The sequence below is a fragment of the Salpingoeca rosetta genome, assembly GCF_000188695.1.
Source record: "Salpingoeca rosetta unplaced genomic scaffold supercont1.3, whole genome shotgun sequence".
Lineage (NCBI taxonomy): Eukaryota > Choanoflagellata > Craspedida > Salpingoecidae > Salpingoeca > Salpingoeca rosetta.
The window spans coordinates 86745-103089 of NW_004754931.1; the positions used below are offsets into that span (position 1 = coordinate 86745).

The window sequence follows — 16345 nt, forward strand, 5'->3', positions numbered from 1 at the left end:
TTACCCACCAGTGGCTGGCGGATGCGCTGACACGTCTGCACGACGACACGGACTTCCACTGCCGCGGCCACTTCCTCATGACCACGCTCTGGCCAACCAACGCTGTCATCCACCCTGGTCCGGCCAACACCACCACCACCAACAACAACAACAACAACAACAACAACAACAACAACAACAACAACAACAACAACAACAACAACAACAACAACAACAACAACAACACGCACGCACGGAGACCATTTGAATACCTTGCCTTGCTGCGCCACCGTTGCTATCTACACCACCCACCATCCCTCACCTCATCATCCCACTCCATCCACCTCCACTCCTCACCACTCCCCCCCCCCTCACCTCGACACGCACACACACACACACACCCCTCCGTGACTGCAGGCGTGTCGTACGGGATCTGGCACGACTGGGACGGCAACCCGCTGGACGAGGCGCCCCTCTTCTACCAGAACTGCAACAAGTTCACAGGCGGCGTCCTCAAGGGCATGAGCGACGAAATCGCCGTACGTTGTGGTGGTGGTGTGCGTGTGCGTGTGTGTATGTGATGCTGTTGAACGCGGGAGCAACCGTTACGTCTTTCAACCAATACAACGACCACTATTTCCCACCACTCACTGTCGCCACCGCCTAACTTCACCCCAACCCACTTCTTCCTCTTTCCCCTCCTCCCCTTTGTTTCACAGGCGACGGTTGAGGTGCTCAAGTCCAACGGGGCGGACCTGTCGCACTGGCAGCCCATTGACGTGTACATGCTCGATGTGTACGGCGATGTCATTTCGGACCACTCGTCCGTCGACCGCATCTTCGCCACCAACGACGCCTTCCGCGGCCTCAAGGCGCCCATGATCACGCGCGACGACGGCAAACTCGACCCTAACTTCAGGACTAGATACTTGACGGAGGACCTGCCGCACGGACTTGCGGTCCTGCGCGGCATTGCGGAGATCTGCGGCGTGGAAACGCCCACCATGGACAAGGTGCTGCTGTGGGCGCAGCCGCTGATCGAGAAGGAGTACCTTGTTGACGGCAAGATCAAGGGCAAGGACGTGGCGCAGAGTGGGTGCCCGCAACGGTTCGGCATCACCACGCCGCAACAGCTCATCAAGGGTGACATTGTCTCGCTCAAGAACCACCTCTGAGCAGAGAGAATGCGTGGTGGAAGGAGAGGGCTTGGTGATGTGCACAGCATAGCCGTCGTATCGATCATCAGTGGCTTGGTTTGGGTTTTATGTTCGCGCGTAGCTCATTCAAACGCTACTTTGTTGTCACATCACCTAGCGTTGGTTGTCCATCCCTTGTGCCGTTTCGTTTCCTCTCTGTGTTTGTCCGCACTCTGCTGTACACCACTGTACACCTTTTTCGCTTCAGGCCCGCGTCACATTGGCGTGTTCACTTCATTGCCTGACCCTGTGTTATTGTTGCCTTTGTTTTTCCGTGCTCGCTGCTTTGGTTTGCTCCACGCATGTCCGTCCCGTGTGTGTGTGTGTGTGTGTGTGTGTGTGTGCGTGTCTGTGTCTGTGTCTGTGTCTGTGTGTGTGTGTGTGTGTTATCGGCACGTACACGCACGCATGCGCTCGCGCCATTGAAGGAGTAATGTCGGACTCTTTCGTTTGCTGCCGTTGTAGCATGTGGTTTCTCCTGACACGCTGTTCCTTTCTCTCATGCTGTTATCGCTTTTGTGACTGTGTGCATCACATGCGTGTGCGTGTGTGTGTGCACTGGCAAACCCAATACAGCATCGCCATCATGACACCACTGTGGCCCAATCCATGTTCATACCACATGCACACACATGCACACACACACACACACACACACACACACACACACACACAATCCTCGTGACCCTGGTCTCAACCACGCTCATTTGTCTCGATGACGCTCCTTGCGCCAGTCAATACATATCATGTACTCATGCCAAGGACGCTCACGCGCGTGTGTGTTGTCACATATCACACGTCACAAATTCAAGCCGAGCTAGCTTATGCAGAACGAGGAGAGAGAAGCATCAAAATCAAACGGAAGAAGTCAAAACATGGGAGGCAGAAAGCAAAGCCTTCAGCAGCACGCGAGACAGGCAGCACACCCGCACAATCTCTACTCTGGTGTACACTTCGTAATGTAACAGCCAAAAAAAATGAAAAAAATGAAAGAAAACCATCGGCCAATCAACCAATCATTAACCTCCCTCAGCCGTATGTACAAGCTGCTGACACTCACAGCACCAGCCGTGACGCTGCTGTTGTCGCTGCTTTGCAGTCATCACCATCGCTTGCATGTACAGCTGCACCAGGTGCTGCTCACGACGATGTCGCCCCTGTTCCTGCTGTTCCTGCTGCTGTTGTTTGTCGCTGCGTGTGCCACGCGTGGTTGCGCATCATGGCCATGACGTGGTGGCGTTCCTCCTCCGTCAGCTCAACCTTCACCTTCGCCTTCATCGCCATCCGTTGCTGTTGTCGCTGCATCATCGCAACCACCAACGGATCATCGTCGTCACCATCATCATCATCCTCGCCATCACTGCCACGAGGTGCACCATCACGTGCATTCGTATTTCGGTTCATCGCTGGTGCGCTGCGCATCTCAACGCCAACACCAGCTATATCCTCACTGACACCACGCTGACGATGACGTTTACCATCACAACCATCATCATCGCCACCACCACTGTCACCACCATCACCACCATCACCACCATCATCGTCATCGTCATCGTCGACGCCACCAGCACCGTCACCAGCACTGCCACGTGCAATGATGGCTGCCCCTTGCTCCACCACCTCCCACATCTCCCGCCGACCGAGCACACGCGCTGCCGAGTGGTTGTGCAGTTGGAACCGCAGCAGCACAGCAGCGGCCGCAACAGCGTCGCCCGCGGTCATGTGGTGCGACAGCAGCGCTTCGTGTATCAGTGGCGTTGGCCGCAGTGGGCTGTCCTGTGTGAACACGCGCTCGTACACGCGCATTGCCTCAGCGCGGTTGCCGCTGTTGAGGTAGGCGTGGATGAGAAACTCAAACGCAGACACATCGGGCTCAACCCCGCACTCCTTCATCAGCCGCATGGTGTGCGTTGCGCCCTCAACATCCCCCGCGTCCGCGTGCGCGCGGATGGCGGCAGTAAACGCCTTCACCGGCGGTTTCATCCGGTACTCCCGCATGATTCGCTCCAGTGCGCGATGGGCGCCCGCAGCGTCGCCTGCAATGCGATACGCCTTGACGAGCGAGATGATGGCGCGCGCATCAAACGACCCGCACGCGGCCTCGATGCTGGCGAACACATGCTCAGCACCCTCCACATCACCGCACTGCGCGTGCGCCTCAAGCAGATAGCGGTGTGCACGGTCGTCACGGCTGGCGTGGGGCGCAACAACATCGTGGAAGCACGCCTGGGCGCCGGCGACGTCCCCTGCACGCGCGTGCGCGAGGAGGAGGTGCAGGCGGTGCGAGCGATGCGGTGGAAGGTGGTATTTCTCCATCATGAGACGCACCACCCCATATGTCTCCTTGACGTTACCCTGCATGGCAAAGGCGAGCTGCATGGCAGCAAACACGGGCGCAAAGGACGTCACGTCATGACTGGGCTGCTCATCGTAGTGCTGCTGCTGCTGTTGATGATGGGGGTGCTGGTGTTGCTGATGGTGGTGGTGGTGGTGGTGGGGCGGTGATGAAGATGAGGAGGGTGAGGAGGGTGACCACCACGAATCTGCTGTTGAGGCGTGTTCGGACGCGTTGCTCTGCGGTCGCAGCAGTGAGGTCGGTGATGACAAGGACGCAGCGTTGTTGCAACTCGTGTTAAACACGGGCGAGTCACTGCTTGTGGTCGCGTGTTGCTGCGCGCTGATGGCGTCAACAAAGGCGAGTGCAGATGCGAAAATGTCCTCCGCATCCCGCAGGAGCCCGCTTAGTGCACACGCGCGCAGGGCAACGCAGTACAGGTCGGGGTGAATGTCGCGCTTGCTGCGACCGACGGTGATGTGCTGCCACACCTTGAGGGCGAGGCGACCGCGACCAGCCTGGCCCAGCACGTTCATCATGTGGCACGCGTCCACGGGCGTGATGTCGTGTTCGGTTATGGCTGTCTGCACGTGCTTGGTCACCTGCATCGCAAAGGGATGCGAGGAGCGCATGCGCTGTGCCAGCACCAACGGGTCCGCCTGCAGCCAGCGATGGCGCGTGGCTTTGGTGAAGAGGCTGTTCTCGCCCGCGTGCTCCAGGTCGTCGGTGATGGCGATGCCAATGTGTTCCGGAAGTTCAAACAAGCCACCACCATTCTGCCTCCTACTGCTTCCCCGTTTGTGTCTCCTGCCGCCATTGTTATGCGCAGCACTCTTGCTAGAGGCGCTGCGGCTCTCACTGATGGTGTTGTTGTGGTTGTTGTTGTTGCTGTTGTTGTTGTTGTTGTTGTTGCTGTTGTTGTTGTTGTTGTTGTTGTTGCTGAGACTGCTGCTTTTGCTGCTGCGACCGTCGTTGCGGCTGGCGCTGGCCAAAGCATCTTGTCGCTTGTTGCGTATTGATGATTCGCGCTTCTGACGCTGGCGATGCGTGTCGCGTGCAAAGGATGATTGGGGTGTGTGCGCCGTGGGGGAATCATGGTTCATCCCGTCGTCGCCATCCACTGGACACGTATCGCCGTGTAAGTTTCGGAAATGCGCTGCAGGGGTGTGTGCATGCAAGAGGCGATGACGCAGTGCAAGCGACACCTGTGTTGATGGCAATAATAATTGCAATGAACCTCGTGATGTGGGGAAGGAGGTAGTCAGCAGCCTTCTTGCTGCTGACGACGACATGCTCCTGCGCTGCTGTTGCTCGCACCTCGCACAGCATGTTGGCGCTGGCGAGGCTGATTCGAACAATAACGACGCCAAGTGCGTGCGCGGCCGCCGCCTCGGCAACGAACACCGCTGCCAGGACGAATGGTGTGACAGTGGTTGAGACAGTGATTGGCGGCGTTCCAACGCGGTTCCCAACTCCGCTAGTTGCATATCGTCAGCGCAGTTGTTGTGTGCTGCTGGTGTTGGTGGTTGTGGTTGTGATGTCGGTATCCTTCTTGCTGCAGTGGCTGAAGAGGTTGATAACGAGGAAGACAGCGCGCGCGCTTCTGTACGAGCACTGCGACCAGCATCACGCCCAGACGCACGCCACACCAGTGCCTGTGCCATGTGCCCGCCGTGTAGGCGTGGGTTCCTGCAGGTGTGTATGCTGCTGCTGCTGCTGCCCCTGCAACATCTTCGCGTTGCGTGCATCATCGTCGCCTTTGACTGCAGGAGCACGTTGCACCGAAAATTAAGCAAAATCTTCCATAACCATCGTATGTACTTGTGTGTGTGTGTGTGTGTGTCTGTGTGCTTGTGCTTGTGTGTGTGTGCTTGTGCTTGTGTGTGTGTGTGTGTGTGTGTGTGTGTGTGTGTGTGTGTGTGTGTGTGTGTGTGTGTGTGTGTGTGTGTGTGTGTGTCTGCATCTGTCTATCTCTCTCTGTATGCGTGCGCGTGCGTGCACGACGTTGGTGTAGGATGCAAAAGAAAGCACGTTACACCGTGATATCGCGTGCATTGATTTCGAGTAACAACATGAAACACCCCAACACTGGCTGCGCATATAAAAAGCATAGAAAACACACACAAGGGGGACATGCAAGGGATCAAAGAAAGGGAGGGAAGCAACCACATCTCATTGTTTCAACACGCAATGTTCGCCAGCGCGTCCAAGGTGAAACCTGGAAGCAGTGGCTCGATGGCCAACCCAAGCTCCTCGCTGTACACGGGCATCTTGTTGTCCTCGCTTGCCTCTTGACCCAACCGCCCATTCGCATACGCCTGCACGCGGAAGTGTGTGTGTGTGTGTGTGTGCGCGTGTGTGTGCGTGTGTTTGTGTGTGTGTGTGCGTGTGTGTGTGTGTATGTGTGCGTGTGCGTGTGTGTGCGTGTGTGCTTGAGTGAGACGTCCGTGTAGCTGACACACACATACATACATATTCACACAGCAAACCCACATACACACAGCACACACACGCAAGTGCAGGCCGCCGTGAAACGTACGGCCAGGACGTCAAAGTCATCGCGCTGAATGATTTCGATATCGTCGTCCTCCGTCTCCATCTCGCCGGCGCCCTCGCCCTCGCCCTGTGGTGCACATGTGTGTGCGTGCGTGTGTGTGTGTGTGTGTGTGTGTGTGTGTGTGTGTGTGTGTGTGTGTGTGTGTGTGTGTGTGTGTGTGTGTGTGTGTGTGTGTGTGTGTGTGTGTGTGTGTGTGTGTGTGTGTGCACGCCAACGAGCGCACATGTACGTCCCGTGCCATTCACGTGCCGTTTACGTGTTATCTACACGTCATCTGTGTGCCGTGCACATGTCTGTGTGGCAGGCGTACAGCAAAGCTTCGCTCGACGAAGACACTCAACCCCACAGCAACATCAACAGTGCCGCGTACCTCTGCTGTCTCCACGTCCACGTGCACGCCGTAAATGGGGCTAGCGTGGTACACCTGTGGCACAAGGCGGATACAGCGGGCAGGCCCCATGCAAGCATGTGCACACAGGTGTCAGCATACAGAGCACATGCGTGCATGTACACACACAGAAGGAACCAAAGAGAAAAGGAAAGCCACAGCCTAAACAACCTACACAACACAAAAAAACGCGCACATACACGCTGGCACGCCACAACTGTGGCAGGACTAATTCTCCCATGCGCACGTGCACACGGGTGCATCTGCTACATCGTACCCTGTGCAGTCGCTCCATCTTCTGTGCGACACGTTGCAGCTGGAGGCAGAAGCACATTGGACACGTTGTGTGTGCGTGTGTATGTGTGATGGCATCAGACACAGGAATGAAGCGAAGAATACACGACACACACACACACACACACACACACACACACACACACACACACACATACACACACACACACACACACACACACACACACACACACACACACGGCAACCACAGGTCACATCGCCACCCAAGGCAGCAAACTGTCCCACCCTGTCTGCGGGGTCGATGCGAAATCCAATGGTGAGGGAGCGCGCCGCCTTGGCCGTCTTGACCACAAGCGCTTTGCCAAACTTGGAGTTGCGGATGGCGATGCGGGACTGCGTGTGACACGTGATGGTGGCGGGTGATGGTGCATTGGATGAGGGGGTGGAGCGGGATGGACAGACAGACAAGAGAGGGGGCTGCTCATGAGGGAAAGGGTTCAGTTCACACACACACACACACACACACACACACACACACACACACACACACACACACACACACACACACACACACACACACACACACACACACACACACACACAGACACAGACACACACACACGCAGGATCGTACCATCATGCAATATGGGATGGTGACGTTGAAGCGTGGATCGAGGTCTGAATACCAGATGCAGCGAATGTTGGACACCACCATCGTCCCAAGCTCCCCCTAAGCAGCAATGATGATGATGATGAGGATGATGATGATGATGATGAGGATGATGATTATGATGATGAGGATGATGATTATGTGTGTGTGTGTGCTCTGAACAATTTCACAAGCACATGCACGAGTTGCTCTCCGCATGTGTGCGTGCAATAAGCACCGCAAACATGTCAGCATTGCATCCCACCTTGTCGCCTGAGAGGTTCCACACGCCGTCGAGCTGTCATGTGAGCGCGTGTGCACGCAGGCAACGCATGAGTGAAGATTGAGAGATGAGGAAACAAGACAACAAGCGATGACAAAGAACACACAACTCAAAGCAACGCCACGACCCATGAACAACGCCACTGCGATGGATTGCGTACTGTGTCGAAGATTTCTTCGTCTGGAAGGACAGCGACGCGGTCGTCACTGACGAGAGTGGAGGATCGGACCACCACCTCCCGATACAGACGCGTCGAGTCGTACGCCCTGAAAATTTTGAAGCGAGGGGTGATTGTGCGTGCGCGCGCGCGTGTGTGTGCGTGTATGGCAACAAAGACGCAAGCAGAAGTGGCAGCTGATGGCTGAAGTATAATGCAGACGTTGTCACCACAAACAACACGTTCACACGCATACACTTGCAAACAAACACTTGCAAACAAACACACATACACACACACACACACACACACACTTGAACCGGCACAACTTCACCTGTGCACGGCTTGAATGATGGTGAAGAGGCGAGGCGATGATGGCACCTGATGAAACGCAAATGAAGACAATAAGTACGTCACCATCTCCAGCAACAGCAACACACGCACACATACAACCACACACACACACACACACACACACACACACACACACACACACACACACACACAACAGCAGCAAGAGGATTTGCGCACCAGGTACGTGAAGACAAAGGAGAAGCGCATTTTCTTGAACTTGCAGACGAGTGTGAGTGCTTGTGTTCGCCCGCCCTTGAGTTTCGACTCAACCATCTTCACGGAGATCTGCGAGATGCAGAACAGCCCAATCGCTGCACAAGGAAAGGAGGGAAGAGGGAAGAGAAGGAGGAGGGAAGAGAGGGCGAAGCGATACGATGAGAATCACAAGGGGATGCAGGCACACCAAACAAAAGCGTCTTGTGAGTGAGCTGCTGTTGTCCCAAGATGTGCTGGTGTCAGTTGTCAGTTATCACACGTACACACATACACACACATACACACACGTACATACACACGTATACACATGCACGCACACACTCGCACACACACATACACGCACACACACACACACACACACACATATCGTGAACGTACACAGGTTGACGGACGGCTTCTTGATGGCGTGCCACATGATGCGCAGGTTCGTCACCACCAGCTTCCCTGTGACAGCGTGCAAGGGCAAGGTCGTGCACACGCGTGTGAACATTGCACACAAAGCGACACGTAGCACCTCAACAAACATGCCCAGACACATAGTTCCAATGCACAGTGGCTGACCTCTAACGCCGTTGTTGCCCTGTGTGTCCTCGACATTGCTGAGCGAGTCGATGATGACCTGTCCAGGAAAGAATGGTGACGTGACATGAGAACAGCATACGGCGTCGCAGCATCACACACACACATATGCAAGCAAGTTCGCAGCCGAAAACACGCACACGCACGCACCTCGCCTGGGCCGGGCTGCATGTGGCTGTCAAAGACGAACACACAGGCACACAAGCACACAGGCACACAAGCACACAGGCACACAAGCACACAAGCACACAAGCACACAGGCACACAGGGGCATAGTGGCAAGAGTGAGCAACACCACAACCAACTGAAGCACAAGTCACGGGCACACACACACACACACAAGCACACCACACACACACACACACACACACACATACATACACAGGCATGAACGGCAGGTGGCTCACGTTGCGATGGAGTCGAATCGCACTTCGTGGTCCCTCCACGGCTCCGGCGCCGCCGGTTTCGCGGGGGACTTGTCACTCTTCGTGGTCATGATCGATGAGATGGTAGAGTGGTGTGCATGCGAGGGTGGATCGATGAGATGGTGGAGTGGAGTGGGGTGGCCTCACAACCCAGCGAAGTGTGTTTGTCCGTTGCTGCTGCCTTGGCCAAGACTGACTTCAGTCGCCTCGGCACGACGAGATGACTCATCAGCTCCTTCGCCTGTCTTCCCACGCGCACTCTCTCTCCAAACACAACAAGCGACAGCTGCTCATTTCCCCACACGACGCACACGCACCAGCAGCACCCCAACACTACCACGGAGCGAAGATGAGTGGCTACCAGCGCATGCACAACCACGGCCACGGAGGCCACCACCATCATCATGGCCACGGAGGCCATCATCACCATGGTGGACACAAGCACCACGGCGGCGGTCACCACCACCACCATGGCGGCCACAACCACCACCACCACGGGCATAAGCACCACCACCACCATGCCCACCACCCAACTCCCGTGTTCCCCAAACACCACCACCATCACCACCACCGCCCAGGCCCGTACGTCGTCGAGGTAAGCACGCGATGCATTTCTCCAGCGACATGCGCATGTGCTTGTGCAGGCAGCAGCTTCTTTCGCCAATCCTCAAATATACTCTTATTTGCTTCCACTCCTGCCACTGTGTTGTTGACATTCATTGCAGGAGACGGTCGTGTACCAGCCTCGCGCACAGGAAACCGTGTATGTGGAGCGCAACCCACGCGCTGAGGAGGATCTCTGCTGCGGTATGTTCTTGTTTCACATGTTGTTGTCGCGAACATCCGATTATTCTCGTTGTGTGTTCGTTTTGCACCTCGCTTCTGTGCCTCCATTGTGTCTGCTTCTCGCTTCGTTCCTCCATTGTGTCTGTAACTCCCCCACTCACACACACACACTCACACACACACACACACACACACACACACACACTCACACTCACACTCACACTCACACACACACACACACACACACACACACCGTTGCTTGGCCTCGCTTCCCCCCCCCCCTCCCACAGGCATCGCCCTTGCTTCACTTCTGTGCTGCTGCCTTGGTGCCGCAACAAACTAAGCCGCTGCTCCCAGCATGTGCGATTGCACCCTCTCCTCAACCCTCGTTTTGATCCATCTTTGCTCCCCGTGCATCGCTTCCCTTGCTCTTTCCCTCTCATGACCCCCCATGCACCTGCGTGGTGGTGGCCCTGCTGTTGTGTGTTGACTTGCTTGCTTGCTTGCTTGCTTGCTTGTTCCTTTCCGCGCTTGTTTCGGACTGAAGCCTGTAGTGAAGCCACTGTCTGCACGGCTTTCCACTGCCACACCATCCGTACATGCAACCGCACCTCCTTTCTCTATGGCCAACATGAGGACTCTCCTCGTCGCTTGCTTCATGGGCCCCTTTGAGACCAGCCACCAAGAAGTGTGGTTGGCTCACATGTGTGCTTGTGTGCGTGCCCCTCGTGTTGCCATCTCGCTCCACCGTCATCACCGCCATTAAACGAAACAACAACAAACCATGAGCTTGCTACCATCTGTGGGAGTGCACATGCTGCTGGTCTCAGTGACCATCTGCTGTTTGAATGCCAACCAGGCCCAGGCTGTCTTGGCCGGCGCAGCAGTGCTGCCCCATGGTATGTGTGCGTGTGTATGTGTGTATGTGTGAGCGTATCTGTGTGCGTGTGTGTTTGTGTATGTGTGAGCGTATCTGTGTGTGTGAGTGTGCATGCGTGTATCTGTCTGTCTGTCTGTCTGTCTGTGTCTGTGTGTCTTCTACTCTGTGTCTGCGTGTGCTTCTCTGTGCCTGCGTTCCTCTGCCCTTACTCCACCACCTCCCCCCTCCCGCTCTTCCTCAACACCCCCGCTTCCTTCAACCACTTCCAATCCACCCACGCACGCAGGCGACTTTGTGTATGATCCGTCGCTGGTGCACAACAGGAACGGGTCACTGGAGCTGCACAACGCGGCCAAGAGGGTGGGGGCATGGCTGCAAGACCTCAGTGTTGACGTCGTCTTCATGACAACGCCACACGGGCTGGCGGACGACACGAACTTCCTCTTGTACCGGAACACCAACGGCAGCGGGTATGCCCTCATCGGCCAGGACCTGCACAACGCATCGTTTCCCAGCTACAAGGTCCCGCTGCACGCGTCCCTTGCCCCCAACGTCACAAAGGCGCTCACACATCTGCTATCGAGCGAACACGGGCAGAACGTGAGCGGGCTCACGGGGTTTGGCGATGGCGATGACATGCCGCTTCGCTGGGGCGAGGTGATTCCCCTCAGCTTCCTGGAGCCACACCTCAATGCGTCGCACACACAGGTCGCCATCCTCAGCATGCCCAGTCGCCGCTACACCCAGGACGCACTCATGGTGTGTGTGTGTGTGTGTGTGTGTGTGTGTGTGTGTGTGTGTGTGTGTGTGTGTGTGTGTGTGTGTGTGTGTGTGTGTGTGTGTGTGTGTGTGTGTGTGTGTGTGTGTGTGTGTGTGTGTGTGTGTGTGTGTGTGTGTGCAGCGTGTGTCTGCGTGCACAACTGCCACTCTGTCCACAACTGCTGCCACTCTGTCCACAACTGCTGCCACTCTGTCCACAACTGCTGCCACTCTGTCCACAACTGCTGCCACTCTGTCCACACCCAACATCTCACGTTGGCGGCATTGCACGCCCCATCCTGTGTGCAGTACGGCCCGACGCAACGAGAGCTGGATCGCCACCGAGAGATCAAACGGCTGAAGAAGCAGCGGGCAGCCCTCGAAGACATCCATCGCAAGTCCAGAGAGGCCCAGGTTCGTTCTTCATACATGTGTGTGTGAGTATGTATGTGTGTGTGTGCGTGTTCTGTTGTCTGTACTAGTTACGTTACTTCTGACCCTACGCAAAAGCATGAACCATGCCGCCCCTCATGTTGCTCCTGTTACCGTGACGGTCATGCTTGCAGGCAAAGCTTGCGGAGGAGCGTGCTGCTGAGAAACGCCGGGACGAGGAACTGGTGAGAGGGTGACATGCCTGCAATTACGTGCCATGCGCTTGTTGGCTCAGCTGGACAGCTCACCACCTAGCACGCTTCACTGCAGGCGATGCGGCTCGCCCTACAGGCACAGAAGGAACGCGAGGAAACCTTCCAAACAAAGTGAGAACAAATGATTCGATGTCTCCATCTGTTGCCCTGCTGTTGCTTGTAGCATGGGGTCTGCCCGGCACTCACCACAACTTCCAACACCACTGCTCTTGCCTTGTTGTAATACAGGGCAAAAGCGAGTGTTGAGGAGCGCCGTCGCGAATCCGTTCAGCTCAAAGAGAAGATCAAACAGCGCCGGTATGTGCGTCTGTGTGTGCGTGTGCGTGTGTGTGTGTGTGTGCGTCTGTGTGTGCGTGTGCGTGTGCGTGTGTGTGTGTGTGTGTGTGTGTGTGTGTGTGTGTGTGTGTGTGTGTGTGTATGTGTGTGTGTTGGGGTCGCTGATTGCTTGATTGCCATATTGTTGGGGTCACTTTGAGCTGGCCGATTGCTTTGCTGGCAATGCTGTGTGTTGCATGCCTTGTCTTGCGCGCTGTGCGGCAGTTCTCTTTTTGCTTGCAGGCAAGCCAAAGTTTACCCTGTGTGTTTGCGTTTACTTTGACAGTGAGCAGCGTGTGCGGAAATGCAGCCAGCAAACGAAGATAGAACGCGCACTGGCAGAAGTAGTACGTGTCGACCTTAGTCCAGCCGTGTTCCAACACCTTGCCTGCTGCTGTGCACACGCTTGCTGTGTTGTTTGTTGCACCACCACCACTACCGTTCGCTCTGCTGTGGAGACTTTACGACCATTGCTCACGCTGCCAATTACTTCCTTGTCACATCAGGTGATCCACGAACAGAAGAAGGAAACGGTGGAGAAGGCACGAGAGAGAAAACGGTGCGTGGTCGAAGTGTGCGTTGATGCCAATGCAACTGTTGGCGCGACGTTCCAAATGCACGGGCAAACTCACATCAATGCACACGTGCACTGTTCTCAATGCTATGGGCTTCAGGGAGATTCTGGCGAAGAAGGAGCAGCAGCGTACCAAACGCCTCTCAGAACAGGTGCACGGCTGAGCTTGCTTCCATGCTTGCTTGCACATCCGTGTTGTGTTGTGTTGTGTTGTGTTGTGTTGTGTAGTGTAACGTTACAATCTTTGTGTGTTGTTGAGTGTAACCACATCAGGTCACATGTACTTGGTTGCTCTGCCCCCCCCCCTCTCGTGTCTCCCTCCAGGAGCAAATCAAGAAGAAGGTCCAACGCGAGAAGCAGCAAGTTCAACAGTCCCTTCAGGCCGCGCAGGCTCAACTGAAACAAGTCCGTTGTCACACGCGCGTGCGTGTGTATTCGCCTCTGTCCATCTGCATGTGTGTGTATGTGTGTGTATGTGTGTGTGTGTGTGTGTGTGTGTGTGTGTGTGTGTGTGTGTGTGTGTGTGTGTGTGTGTGTGTGTGTGTGTGTGAATTGTGCATTCATCTGTCGCTCCCGTTCCATGTGTGTCTTGCATCGCACGTGACCTTCGGTGCATTTTGCTTGCACCAACACCGAGCCCACCACGTCCATCTCCCCTCCACGCCCCTCGCTCCTTTCGTCCACAGGAGAAGCTGAGCACGATTCAGGCGCGCAAGCAGGAAATAGAGCAGCAGCAGGCGGCAGCGGCGGAGAAGGAGCGAGCACGCAGGCAGGCATTCCAGGAACAGATGGCACGCGAGCGCGAGGAGCAGCGCCAACTGAGGGCGGCGCAGGAGAAGGCAGACAGGGAGGAGGCAGAGAGGCTGGAGCAGGTGCGCCAGCTTCGCGCAAAGGAAGCAGAAATGCGACGGCAGTACCGCGAGAAACAGAAGCAGGTCAGCGCATGCGTGTATGTGTGTGTGTGTGTGTGCGCGTGCGCATGTGTGTGTGTATCTCATGAGCCTCATGCGTCTCATGTGTATTATGTTTGCTTGATTGCGCCCGTCCGGTTGCTCCCTGGTTGAAGCCGTCACCATCTCATCACGAAGTGATCGCAATTGCAACACGCTTACACGCTGTTACTGTCAACAATGACAGGAGGCACTTGAGAGAGCCAAGATGGAGGCGGCAAGGTATGCTTCATGATGGCAATAACAGTACATTGTAGCCCCACTCATGCACAGTGGAATTCACATGCAGATGCGTTTGCAAGACAACGCGCACAACCCTCATCCACCACGTGTTCATCTCTTGCCTTCGCTCTGCAGGGAGCAAGAGATGCTGGCTGCTCAGCGCAAACAGGCAGAGGAAGAAGCAAGGCGTGAAGCAGAGCGACAGCAACAGAAACGCGAGCAAGAAGAGGTGCGTGTATGTGTGTGCGTGTGTGTGTGTGCGTGTGTGTGCGTGTGTGTGTGTGCGTGTGTGTGCGTGTGTGTGTGCGCGCGTGTGTGTGTGTGCGTGTGTGTGTGTGTGTGTGTGTGTTTGCGCACCTCCCCTCTCTCCCCTCTCTCCCCTCTCTCCCCTCTCTTCCCTCTCTCCCCTCTCTCCCCTCTCTCCCCTCTCTCCCCTCTCTCCCCTCTCTCCCCTCTCTCCCCTCTCTCCCCTCTCCCTTTCTCTCTGTTGATGCTCTTGTGTTTGAACACATCTGACAGTGACGCTTGTTTGCTAATTTTGTTGCTTGCAGGCACGCCGCCAGTACGAGGCGCGACTGCGCGAGAAACAGCGCATCAAGGAAGAGCAAGCAGCGAAAGAACGGGAGGAACTTGCGCGCAGAATCAGGTCTGGTGCTTGTATCCGTCAATACTTCTTTGCTGGGGCGGACATCCAAGCTTTCGGCTGAACATGCATCTTTCCGCAATCATCGTTCGACACGAAACCTCCTTGTCCATGACTCTTCTGACGTTCCAATGACACCATCGCCACCGCCTCTGCGTGCCTTTCTCGTCGTCACACGCGTTTTGTTTTGCGCTTCTGCCTTTGGTTTGCCTGCAGGGAACAAGCGTTGGCGCGCGAACGCGAAAAGGAGCGCAGGGAGCAGCTAGAGGCCGAGAAACAGATTGAGCAAGAACGGTACTTGCATGTGTTGTAGTTTCACGCGTTGTGTGCATGACGATGCCTTTGTATGTGTACCGCTCTTCATTTCTTCTCTCATGCGTGCAGAAACACATCACCTCTCTCATGCATGCTCTCTTCTTCTCGTTGGCACGCGCCCTCTTGTCCAACCATAACGATACCGGCGACAGGCTGCGACAAGAGCGCATTGTGTTCCGCAAATCCCTCATCGACTTTATGGAAGCCGAGCCGTCCGCTCTCTTCGAGCGTGCAGATGACGACAACACGGGCGAGGTCACTGTCAAGCAGATGCTTGACGTCTTCAACAAGACAAAACTGCACCCATTCCCACGCGTGAGTGCGCGAGTGGAGGTGGAATGGCGCTTGTGCGCTGCTGTTATGTGGGGTGGGGTGTAACTGTTCTACTGTTGGTGGTGGGCTGAGTTGCAGATGATGTAGCAGTCGCTCACAGTGCCTTGGTGTTGCGAGCGGAAATTTCGTGTGAACACGAGCATGAGACCTTACGCTTGGTGCGGTTCCCCTCATCCACGGTGGCTCTGCCGTTCTGTTGATGTCTTGCAGGCGAAACTGCTGCCGCTCCTGGGCATCATTGATGAGGTCAGAAAAAGCTTGAAAGCATGTGTTACGGGTACATAAGGAGAAGGAGCACGCGTTGTTGTGAACAATGAAGTCTTGTCTTGTGCGCGACACACTCTTGCAATCATGTGCATCCCTCACACTACCGTTTACCCCATGTCACTGTTGTGGTGTGACGGCAGGACGGGACGTTTGCTCTGACGCGTGACGAGTTCTGCCAGCTCGTAGAACGGATGAAAACACTCAAAGTGGCGGGAAAGCTGCTGTAACGAACCAGCTCACTGATACGCGCGCGCGTGCGTGTATGTGTGTGAGCAGGTGTG

General features: G+C 55.7%; 5 protein-coding genes across 5 annotated transcripts in view; 3 read left to right on the forward strand and 2 right to left on the reverse strand.

Moving 5' to 3' along the window:
- The window catches only part of PTSG_01589 (uncharacterized protein), a 3601-nt gene extending 2081 nt beyond the window's left edge, over positions 1-1520 (forward strand). The window contains exons 4-6 of the mRNA XM_004997513.1: positions 12-117; positions 397-518; positions 699-1520. Coding sequence (XP_004997570.1) covers positions 12-117; positions 397-518; positions 699-1154 — 684 coding nt within the window. The 3' untranslated portion in view covers positions 1155-1520. The remainder of the gene's footprint in view (positions 1-11; positions 118-396; positions 519-698) is intronic.
- A 795-nt stretch (positions 1521-2315) lies between these two features.
- PTSG_01590 (uncharacterized protein) lies at positions 2316-5241 on the reverse strand (the record flags this gene model as incomplete). The annotated part of the gene is made up of 3 exons (XM_004997514.1): positions 2316-4368; positions 4748-4916; positions 5160-5241. 3 exons carry the CDS (start codon positions 5239-5241, stop codon positions 2316-2318), a joined length of 2304 nt encoding a protein of 767 aa, XP_004997571.1.
- Positions 5242-5543: 302 nt separating this feature from the next.
- PTSG_01591 (uncharacterized protein) lies at positions 5544-9587 on the reverse strand. The gene is made up of 14 exons (XM_004997515.1): positions 9356-9587; positions 9099-9123; positions 8931-8988; positions 8748-8813; positions 8331-8464; positions 8134-8180; positions 7803-7908; positions 7625-7657; positions 7345-7440; positions 6996-7103; positions 6733-6771; positions 6438-6491; positions 6050-6133; positions 5544-5828 (listed from the first exon to the last, which is right to left on the reverse strand). The coding sequence occupies exons 1-14, from the start codon at positions 9442-9444 to the stop codon at positions 5691-5693; spliced, it is 1077 nt and encodes a 358-aa protein (XP_004997572.1). The 5' UTR covers positions 9445-9587; the 3' UTR covers positions 5544-5690.
- Positions 9588-9722: 135 nt separating this feature from the next.
- PTSG_11759 (uncharacterized protein) lies at positions 9723-10502 on the forward strand (the record flags this gene model as incomplete). Its single annotated transcript, XM_004997516.1, has 4 exons — positions 9723-9828; positions 9952-9968; positions 10099-10180; positions 10450-10502. 4 exons carry the CDS (start codon positions 9723-9725, stop codon positions 10500-10502), a joined length of 258 nt encoding a protein of 85 aa, XP_004997573.1.
- A 440-nt stretch (positions 10503-10942) lies between these two features.
- PTSG_01592 (uncharacterized protein) lies at positions 10943-16291 on the forward strand (the record flags this gene model as incomplete). The annotated part of the gene is made up of 15 exons (XM_004997517.1): positions 10943-11058; positions 11326-11798; positions 12108-12212; positions 12365-12423; positions 12674-12742; positions 13435-13486; positions 13659-13739; positions 14021-14269; positions 14472-14506; positions 14642-14735; positions 15058-15152; positions 15366-15443; positions 15617-15779; positions 16008-16043; positions 16205-16291. Coding segments are annotated over 15 exons (1792 nt in total), but the record flags the coding sequence as incomplete, so codon positions are not given.
- Positions 16292-16345: the final 54 nt, after the last annotated feature.

What these genes read in the sequence shown, in the direction of transcription:
- PTSG_01591 (XM_004997515.1), bottom strand. Translation starts at nt 9,444, where the DNA reads ATGACCACGAAGAGTGACAAGTCCCCCGCGAAACCGGCGGCGCCGGAG. An exon ending in GCATCGACCCCGCAGACAGG is followed by an intron (nt 6,772 to 6,995) that starts GTGGGACAGTTT and finishes TTCTGCCTCCAG; the next exon opens with CTGCAACGTGTCGCACAGAA. An exon ending in ATGACTTTGACGTCCTGGCC is followed by an intron (nt 5,829 to 6,049) that starts GTACGTTTCACG and finishes TTCCGCGTGCAG; the next exon opens with GCGTATGCGAATGGGCGGTT.